This window comes from Sinocyclocheilus grahami, unplaced genomic scaffold (genome assembly GCF_001515645.1).
Source record: "Sinocyclocheilus grahami isolate Dianchi unplaced genomic scaffold, SAMN03320097.WGS_v1.1 scaffold549.1, whole genome shotgun sequence".
NCBI classification, from domain to species: domain Eukaryota; kingdom Metazoa; phylum Chordata; class Actinopteri; order Cypriniformes; family Cyprinidae; genus Sinocyclocheilus; species Sinocyclocheilus grahami.
The window spans coordinates 962,168-973,125 of NW_015505728.1; the positions used below are offsets into that span (position 1 = coordinate 962,168).

The 10,958-nt window shown below is 36.2% G+C and overlaps 1 protein-coding gene across 1 annotated transcript in view; it reads right to left on the reverse strand.

The window, feature by feature from the left end:
- The window catches only part of LOC107555909 (receptor tyrosine-protein kinase erbB-4-like), a 236,491-nt gene that overhangs the window by 83,606 nt on the left and 141,927 nt on the right, over positions 1-10,958 (reverse strand). The window contains exons 13-14 of the mRNA XM_016238851.1: positions 8,244-8,376; positions 4,101-4,190 (exon numbers count right to left, since the gene is read on the reverse strand). Of these exons, the coding sequence (XP_016094337.1) occupies positions 4,101-4,190; positions 8,244-8,376 (223 nt within the window). The remainder of the gene's footprint in view (positions 1-4,100; positions 4,191-8,243; positions 8,377-10,958) is intronic.

Below are 10,958 nucleotides of genomic sequence, written 5' to 3' on the forward strand. Positions count from 1 at the left end.
GCTGCTTCTCCAGACACCTGCTGCACACAAATCTCCATTTCCTCTCCACGCACAAAACACTGTTTGTTGGTGTTGTTTAATTATGCCTTTGTGAAACAGATGTTGCTGATTGTTTCACTGGTAGATTAGAACACTCAGCAGTTAATCTGTGCTAATAACAACAAACATTTTAACAGCTTTGCTAAACTTGGCCTACACCTGAGAGGCTTATGGTTGTGTATGTGTGTTAAAAGTCCTTACCGGAAAAAGTCAGTTTATTTGGTGATCACTTTTCCTTGTATATTTTCTCTCTTGGTGTATTTTAGGACCATGTGTAGATATATTTTTTATATTTTGAAGGCAGTTAAGCATCATTCTCCCTCAAATTAAAGTAACTTTCTGGATGTTAATGTACTTTTTTTGCAATTTGCAATTCAAAATTTGCAAAAACAATTCTCATAATATTTTCATAACTGTAATGTAGTTAGATTACATATGACACATTTTTACATTACTGTAATGACAATTGTAAATAAATTTGCTTAACTGTCATAAAAACAACATATATAATAATGATATAATAATAGATAACATTTCACATTCTGGATTTATTTTTATTATTATGTAAATATTAAAATTATTTTCTTTTTTATGTAATATATGATTTTTATTTAAATTGTATATATATATATCTTTGGTTTGAAGTATATATATATATATGTGTATATACAGTATGTACACAAACACACACACACACACACACACACACACACACACACACACACATACATCCTTCATTGCTATTAAAGTGAAATAACTGAACATAAATATAGGTGCCTGAGAAAAATGCTAATTTTAGAAGAAAATTTCAGACAGCACTATATATATATTTTGACAACAACTGAAATCTTTGCTAAACTAGTTTGATTGTTACTTTGCTAAATTAATTTGACTTTAATTTGACAATAATAGAAATCTCTAATAAATTAGTTTAATTATTTGTGTTGGTTGGCTGGTGGCACATTGACTGAACCACTTCAGAAATGAATAGATAACAGGCTGTGATCAAGCTAAATCTGCATGAAAGAGAGAATGTGTCATTAACATTTCTAGACACAGGTCAAAAAAAAAAGAAAAAAAGATTCTGGACACGTACACAGTTTTAAAGAGTTTGTTTCTGTCTATGTTTGTGCTGATATGGGTCTCTAAGGGCTCATGATCATGTCATTTGCGAGACCTTTCTGTTTGACTCAAGCAGATAACAGCCCGAGGCCTCTGTGCATTAGAGACGGATCGGCTAAATCCTTATTTGGCAACACACACACACAAGCACACAGCCGTACGCACCTTGTCATGTAGTCATCAATTTAAACCAAAGTGCTTGAGGCTGTTTTGAAAAGGGGCAGTGCTGAGCACAGCGCATCTGTGGCAATGTCTCTCTCTAACCTGATCAGATTCATGGACATCCAAACAGCATTTTCATCCCACTCTCAGGTGTCTCCTATGGGGCAGGACTCTCTGTAAACACTTGCCAAGATTAGGCAACTTAATCTACATTCTCACTAAATTAGCAAGAAGCAAAATCAATCCCATGGCTGCAAAAGTCCACTTCGACAAGGGATTCAATTAATCATTGGACCAAGCCAATCGAAGGCAGTGTCTGCCGTTCAGCTCTGTTTGTGCTTTAAGCTAATAGATATTGAAAGAGATTGCACTGAAATGAAATAAATATACTCACATAATCCAAAATTACCAAGCGCCAAATGCAAGAAAAATCAGCTTTGGAGAGTGAACTTGCAAAATCTCAGTATAATAATGGCTCTTGTTGATATGGTCTATCAAAAAACCCTCTTTTATTTGCTGCTGCACCAGATATTTTTTAATTAAGCACCACAATGTAAAGTGAAAATACAAGGAAGAGAGACTATTCTGAACATTTTTAACATTCAAGTACAAAATCAGCTAAATTAATTTGCAATAAGAACAAGAAATACAGATTATATATATATATGAAGAGTTCAGATGCAAAAGCCTTTAAATGCCATCTGAAATTTTCGTCTAAAATGAGCATTTTTATCAGGCTCCTATATTTATGTTCAGTTATTTCACTGTAATTGCATAGAAAAGGACCTATACATTGCCATTAGAGTAAAATTACTGAACCTAAACATAGAAGCCTGATAAAAATGCTAATTTTAGATGAAAATTTCAGATGGCACTTAGAGGCTTTTGCATCTGAACTCTTCATACATATATATATATATATATATATATATATATATATATATAATAACTGGCAATGAGTTTTTCACATCGCTGTGGTGGAATTTTGGCCCACTCTTCTTTGCAGAATTGTTTTAATTCAGCCACATTGGAGGGTTTTCGAGCATGAATGGACTGTTTAAGGTCTCAATTGGATTTAAGTCCGGACTTTGATTTGGCCAATCCAAAACCTTAATTTTGTTTTTCTTGAGCCATTCAGAGGTGGACTTGCTGGTGTGTTTGGGATCACCATGCTGCATAATCCAAGTGCGCTTGAGCTTGAGGTCACAAACTGATGGCCAGACATTCTCCTTCAGGATTTTCTGACAGAGTGCAGGATTCATGGTTCCATCAATTATGGCAAGTCATCCAGGTCCTGAAGCTGCAAAGCAGCCCCAGACCAGCACGCGGCCTCCACCACGTTTGACTGTTGGTATGATGTTCTTTTTATGAAATGCTGTGTTGGTTTTATGCCAGATGTAAAGGGACACACACCTTCCAAAAAGTTCAACTTTTGTTGCATCAGTCCACAGAATATTTGCCCAAAAGTCTTGAGGATAATCAAGATATTTGTTGGCAAATGTGAGACAAGCCATTGTGTTCTTTTTGGCCAGCAATGGCTTTTGCCTTGGAACTCTCCCATGGATGATGTTTTTGCCCAGTCTCTTTCTTATTGTTGAATCATGAGCACTGACCTTAACTGAGGCAAGTGAGGCCTGCAGTTCTTTAGATGTTGTTCTGGGTTCTTTTATGACCTCCTGGATGAGTCGTCATTGCGCTCTTGGAGTAATTTTGGTAGGCCGGCCACTCCTGGGAGGGTTCACCACTGTTACAAGTTTTCTCCATTTGTGGATAATGGCTCTGACCGTGGTTCGCTGGAGTCCCAAAGCCTTAGAAATGGCTTTATAACCCTTTCCAGATTGATACGTCAACTATTTTGTTTCTCATCTGTTCTTGAATTTCTTTAGATCGTGGCATGATGTGTTGCTCTTTAAGCATAATTAACTTTGTCAGACAGATTCTATTTAAGTGATTTCTTGATTCAACAGGTCTGGCAGTTATCAGGCCTGGGTGTGGCTAGTAACATTTAACTCAGCTTTCTAAAATAATGTGGTTAATCACAGTTCTTTCATGATTTAACGGGGGGACAATTAATTTTTCACGTAGGGCCAGGTAGGTTTGGACAGGTTTTTTCCCTTAATAAATGAAATCATCATTTAAACTTGCAGTATCTTTGTGTAAAATTTAAATTTGTTTGATGATCTGAATCTTTTAAGTGTGACAACCCCCCCCCCCCAAAAAAAAAAAAAAAACAGGAAGGGGGCATATATATATATTGTTGATATGGTCTATCAAAAAACTCACACTTGAGTGTAAACTTAATAAATATAGCATATACTGTATATGCTTTTACTATTATTAAGGCTGCATTTATTTGATCAAAAATACAGTAAAAACAGTTATAATGTTAAATATTATTAGAATTTAAAATAGCTGTTTTCTGTATAGGTTTAAAATTGGTTCCTAATAATTGTTCCTGTGATGACAAAACTGAATTTTCAGCAGCGATTTCTTCACATTATTCTTCCGAAATCATTCTAATATACTGATTTGGTACTTAAGAAACATATCTTAATACTACCAGTGTTAAAAAACAATATTTTTTCCCCTGGATATTTGATTAATAGAAAGCAATCTTTTGTAATATTAAATGTATTTACTGTGACTTTTGATCAATTTAATGTGTCCTTGAATACAAGTCTTCATTTCTTGGTACAGTTATGTTAGTGTTGTTGTTTTTAAAAACCGATAAAATAGGCTTATTGTTTTAGAGCACAAATGAGACTGAACTCACAGGCCCAGTGCAGGTAAGACCGTCGTCATCCGCCACCTCACACTGCGCATCGCACTCCAGACACACTGAACCATTTGCGAACTCGCGTACATCCCTATAAAACAGAAAGAGAAAGGGAACAAAGACAAACATGAGGAAACATAACACGCTACAATGACATATAATTACAACTTCAGAACACTCAAGGTTCAGATGGAAAAAAAACAGCATGTCAATTTTCAAAGTTCTTCCAGGAATTCCTACCCAAGGATCTATTCTAGACTATTCAATCACTAGCCTTTTAAAGTCAAGACAACTTTCCATTTTCAGACCAGATATTGTCGGTCATTAAATACACTTCAGAATTCAGGACTTGAATGAGGAAAGTCTGAATCACAGGCAGTAAAAGAAGAGCCATCACACAGAACAGACTGGTAGATTGTGAAAGCGTAGCCGAAGGGAATTCAGCGCCCGAGGCACTGCAAGGCCGTAGGGAGGCAACAGTGGAATCTAACACATCCGCCAGGTGTTTACAGCACTTCTCAGATGGCTGCCACAGCTGGCAAACACAGTTACTATTGACCAAAAGCAAACAGTCAGCCTTCACCACCTATCGAGGTGACAATTCATCAAGCACATTCAGGGACACCTCAAAGCACCACACTGAGGAAATCAGCCAGGGACCTCTGAAACAAATGATCACAAAATGGTTCAATACGGGCAAACACAGTCGCTTCCCAGTCCCTTCACTCCTCTGAAGACTGTAGTGACATTTTAGAAGCTGACATCCATTGGTGTGACAAGTGGAGGATGGTGGCTTAGCAAGAGAGAAAAATATGTATAGCAAAGGCGATTTTTTTTATTGCTATTGACGTGTTACCTCAATGAGTGCTACCTTAAGTGACATTTAATTATTCTTTATCTAAAAGGCACAGCACATTTTAAACAGACTGTGAGGAAAGCTTGTTGAAGATCCTCTTATCATTAAAGGACTTTTCTTTTTCCCTTTACGTAAACGTTAACTTCACAGGCTCTGTGGTGTTTGCATGTTTGGTCTCCACCACATGTTTCCTGGTTCACTCGGTGTTCTCTTAAAAATCCAACATGAAATGTATTAATACTACTATAAAGAAAAAATATTAACATGACTGGCTGAATTTTGTAGATTCATAAACAACAGCAGAAGTGTGATTCACAAGCTAAATACAAAAGATACACTACCGGTCAAAAGTTTGGGGTCAGAATGATATATATATATATTATATATATATATATTATATCTTTAAAATCGTTTATGCTCACCAATGCCGCATTTTAAAATACAGTAAAATAGTAACACTTTGAAGAATTATTACAATAATATACAAAATTGTTTTCTTTTAATACATTTTAAAATATAATTTATTCTTGGGATGGTAAAGCTGATTTTTTAGCAGTCATTATTTCTCGAGTCTTGTTACATGATTCTTCAGAAATCATGTAACATGCTAATTTGATGTTCAATTTATTATGTCATTGTTGAAAACACTTGTGCTGCTTAATATTTTTGTTGAAATGGAGATATAATTTTTTCAAGATTCTTTGATGAATAGAAAGTTGAAAAGAACAGCATTTATTTTGAAATAGAAATCCTTTGTAACATTCTAAATGTCCCTTTTGATCAATTTAATGCATCCTTGCTGAATAAAAGTTTACATTTCAGTATAAAAGTATAAAAATTGACTGACCCCAAACTCTAGAATCATAATGACCTCCCTAATATCATCTGACACTGAAAACTGTGCTCTAGCAATTTCACAGGGCCATTTTCACTTCAAATGCAATGCATTTGTGTGATTGGATCACAAAGCCAGCTGGAATTGATTTACCTGTATTTAGACCTAGCCACTTGTGATCCAATACCTGAGACCAGCTGCGCAGGCCACACAACAATAACAGTCATAATCATCTTCAAAAACTTTCAGATATAGCTCAAACACACCACAGTAGGTCTCTTCATTTTTTTGGGTTGTTTGTTCCCAAATACAGAGTGAATCATCTTGTGTGAACAGCGAGTGTGACCGCAGAGGTCGACAACCAGTGGAGAGACAGAGAAAACACAGACTCTGAGATCACCCTGCAAAAACAGATATATACACACACACACACACACACACAAACAAACAGCACATATATTGGAGCACTGGGTGACGCGTGTGGGATGGGTGAGTAGGCAGACGTGACAGTGCGAGACAGTGAAGCGTCTGTGGCCGTGCCGCACCTCTCCAAACCCGCCTCCCGCTTCTCGACCACATAGGGCCTGGTGAGCAGCTTGGGCTTAGAGCCGGCCAGTCTGCAAGGCAAAAGAATCATGTGGGACGATTGCACGGTGCACGATCCCTGGTGCTAATTCACTTTCAACCAACATGGATATGGCACACATTTAAAAAACAGGCACCCATCCATGTTTGTCCTAGTTAACACACAAAGGATGAGCTTCCTTTTTAAATGGGCAGATGCTGTTGTTTTAGATTGTGAAAATGGATGCCTTTTGTTTATTGTCTTGTTTTAGCTCTGGGCAAAGGAGAAAATAAATTTCACTGCTTCGCTTAGTCAAATCAATCAAAAGCTGATATTCGTCTTTCCCTTGGAGCAGTATGCAAGCACACAACAAATAAAGAGGGAACTCAAAACCAATCTGTAAATTACCTTCTTCACTGCACTGATCAACACCTTTAGTGTTTACTTATTCCAATTCCCTAAACCAACAGAAAGAGCTTATCAATGCCAAACCATTTTTTGAGGAATTAGACAAACAATCGCAACCAAAAATAATTTTCATGCTGGTTTGGTACTGTTGATTTTCTGGTAAAGATGGAAGCCTTGCTGGTTAAGCTAGTTAAGCAGCCTGGCAGGAACATCAGCGCACCACACAACTTTCTGAATCTACAGCGCCTCGGAAAACAAAATTATTAGTTTTGTTGTTTAGGAATTTATGATGAGATAAAGACACTGGGTACCATGAAACAACACAAAGACAATACATAAATAAATACACTGTCAATATATTACTGGCTGCACATGAAACAAGAAAGGACAACAAGAAAAGACAGACTTCCAAAATATGCTTTCTAGAGTGCTTTGGCACACTTTACAAATCCACCCACTCTACTTTCATATGAGATGAGTCAAACACTGTATATCTACAGCATCTGTGCTTTTATTAAATAGTTTTTTGTTAAATTAAGGTTAAACTTACTCTACTGCACATTTTTCCTACTTTTTTAAATGCCTTTAAAGGGATAGCTCACTATTTAAAGTTCAAATTCTGTCATTTATTCACTCTCATGTCGTTCCAAACCTGTCTGACTTTCTTTTCTTCAAAAAGAAGATATAGAACTGTTTTTGTCTATACAATGAAAGTCAATGGGGTTCAAAACAATACTGGACCCCATTGTCTTTCAGTGTATGGACAAAACGCGATAAGACATTTTTTGAAACACTTTTTTAGTGTTTCACAGAATAAAGTAAGTGAATGACATAAAGGTATGATAAATGTGTCTTCTAGTAGACTAGTGAGTTTGAAAAGTCTGTTTTACGAGTTTATTTTCTAAAAGTCCACAGGGTCAAAAGTGCCCATAGTTCAGGAAACGGTCATATGTGTGTGTGTGTGTGTGTGTCTGTTTATCTGCTCTAAATCTTTGTGCTTTTGTGAAAACAAAACCAAGGCTTTACTCGGTTCTTCATTCTGTCACGGTGCTCCACACACCGCTGCATTTGGTGTAGACGTCATATGAGGTAGGAGATGTACCCAGCTCATCTAGCTCACCCAAACACTGTTATTTGTTTTCCAGCTCAACCGAGCTTACGTTCCATCATTGCAACCTGCTCTCCAAAGCCAGGGGACGTGCTGCTCTACTGTTTTGTTATTGTTTGTCTAGAGGATGGAGACATGAATCTGGGTGAAATCCCTGGAGAACACAGCTAGCTATAGTTCTATCATAGGAATACACATCTTCTACAAGCGAACATTAATAAACAATGTCATGAAGTGTATTCAAATGATTCTACAACATAGCTTGGGTGCACCTGTAATACTTGAAATTTGTAGATGTATGTAGTAAAACTCTTGTACAAATAATGTGTTTAATATTAAATAACTGTGGGAGTGTGGCATTTAACAACTTACCCTTCGTGCAGGTTGCAGGATTCGACACAGGTACGTCCCCTGCTGAAGAACCGACAGGACAGGCACTGGTCGGGCCCCGGACCCCAGCAACCAGCATCAGAGCACAGCGGGTCACATACCATATGATCCAAAACTGCAAAAAATATGATCATTAATGCAGGAGCATTTATGCCAGTAAATAACTAACTTTCTCAGTTTCCTAACATCTTGCATCTGTCAAAAATGGCAAATATATATATATAATGTATATACATATATATAATGTACTATATATAATGTTACAAAGGGTTTCTGTTTCAAATATATGCTGTTCTTTGTAACTTTTTTATTTATCAAAAAATCCTTAAAGAAAATGTATCACTGTGATTCCACAAAAATATTAAACCAAATCAACATATTAGAATGATTTCTGAAGAATCATGTGATACTAAAGACTGGAGTAATAATGGCTGTTGAAAATTAAGAAATTACATTTTAAAATATTCTAAAATATATTAAATTTCAATTGTAATATTTTTTTATAGACTTTAATAATTATTTATATAATTGTTTTTTATATCATTTTAAATTTATTTTACATATTTTTATGTATTTACATATTTACAGCAATAGATTATATACCAATATATTTTAAATTATGCTGTGCAAATAGTGTAATTGTGTGTGATTGCACTAATTTACCATTTTTCTAACAAAACATCACCTGTTCCAAGGTGTCACAATGAAAAACTAATTTCTGTCCATAGCTGCATTTCAATCTACTGCACATTTGTCTCAGAATGTTACTGTCAGTTCATCCCTGGGAAACATCCAGTTGATAGAAAGAAAAGATCCTTTGCAAAACCGTGATTGAACACAATGTACACGCCATCTGTGAAAAATGCTACTTGTCCGGTTATAGATTTATTACGCTTGTAAGAAGCTGGCTGTATATGAACTGCTGTATTTCAATTTGAAATGAGGACAGAATGGTCCAGGCGCCCACCCACTGAGGCACTGGATTGTGCAGCAGCTGGGAGAGTTTTAAAATACTGCTGACACAACCTCAGCATGTCTCACAGACGTCCTCTTCAACTTCTGAAACTATGAGAATTTCATCACCAAAGAGCATACAGAGGGTCAAACGTAAGTAAACTTGTGAGCATGTGAACAAAAAGTCAGATGTTCTTGCTTCCATTGAAGCTCAGAATGCTCTTAGGAACACCTCAAATCATGCTGGATTTTACAGCAAAAACTTGTGTTCTTGCTGAACTACAGTGGGGGAAAAAAGTATTTAGTCAGCCACCAATTGTGCAAGTTCTCCCACTTAAAAAGATGAGAGAGGCCTGTAATTTTCATCATAGGTTATACCTCAACTATGAGAGACAAAATGAGAAAAAAAATCCAGAAAATCACATTGTAGGATTTTTAAAGAATTTATTTGCAAATTATGGTGGAAAATAAGTATTTGGTCAATAACAAAATTTAATCTCAATACTTTGTTATATACCCTTTGTTGGCAATGACAGAGGTCAAACGTTATAATATAATATCATATAATATAATATAGTAATATAATATAATTAATAGTTCATTTTTTTAAAGTGGCGTTTCTCGGTTTTCATATATATATATATATATGGGCTGGGACTATAAATCGAATCATCGCGATTTGTGGATCGATTCTGAGATTTTCGGGAATGCATCGTGATTGTCTCTCGAATCGATTCTGAGCTTAGTTTTTAACAGCAGATAGCGCTCTAGGCTAGTTTTTAACTGCACACTCAAATGCTCATGAAAAAGAGCCCTTGTGCGTTCGGCTGAGGCTGCATCCACAAACTTAAGCAGCTGACTTGCTGCCTCGCTGCCGTATGAGGCAATGACTTTGCAGGCAGCGTTTTTGCACGAAGGCACCTCATGAAACTGATTTCGGACAGGCTTCTGAGGCAGCGTAACGTTTTAATGATCTACAATAAAATAGAACGAGTTTTTGTGATAACTAAACAAATATTTAATGACTATAATACTGATTTCTCACTAGAAATAACATCAAAAGTGCAAAAAGTTAGTCAGAAATATACATTTACACACAAACTGACCACCAAACGCAACTTTCAGATGCCATCTTTATTTTTTAGCTCAACCGTCATGGAATGGAACGCACAGGATTGTGGGATATCAAAGGCAGCGAAGGATACATCTATGCTGCCTTCAAAATTCGATCAGAAGAAGGTACCTCCGGAGACAGTAAGTAAAGCAGAATTTGGATTCGGACGTGCCTTTATGCCTTCCTGCCTTGGAATGCTGCCTCCGAAGGCAGAATTTTAGAGTTTTTGGATGCAGCATGAGTAAGTGGTTAAATGTACTTGCACATCGGCTTTTATTCTTTTATGAGGCGAGCTTAATGTCAACACAGCCCACTGTGAACATCCTTGTAATTCGCTTCAACGTTTTCGAACTTTATAAATGATTATTTTAGGTTCAAATGGTGCATGTGTAAGAAACTGGAAGCAAGCAGAATATGGCTATTTCTAAAGCACGCAGTGCCATCTGCTGTTAAAAACTAAGCTCAGAATCGATTCAAGAGAGAATTGCGATGCCTTCAGAAAATCTCAGAATCGATGCAGAATCATTTATCGATTCGCGATGCCTTGATTTGTTTTCATATATATATATATATATATATATATATATATATATATATATATATATATATATATATATATATATATTGTA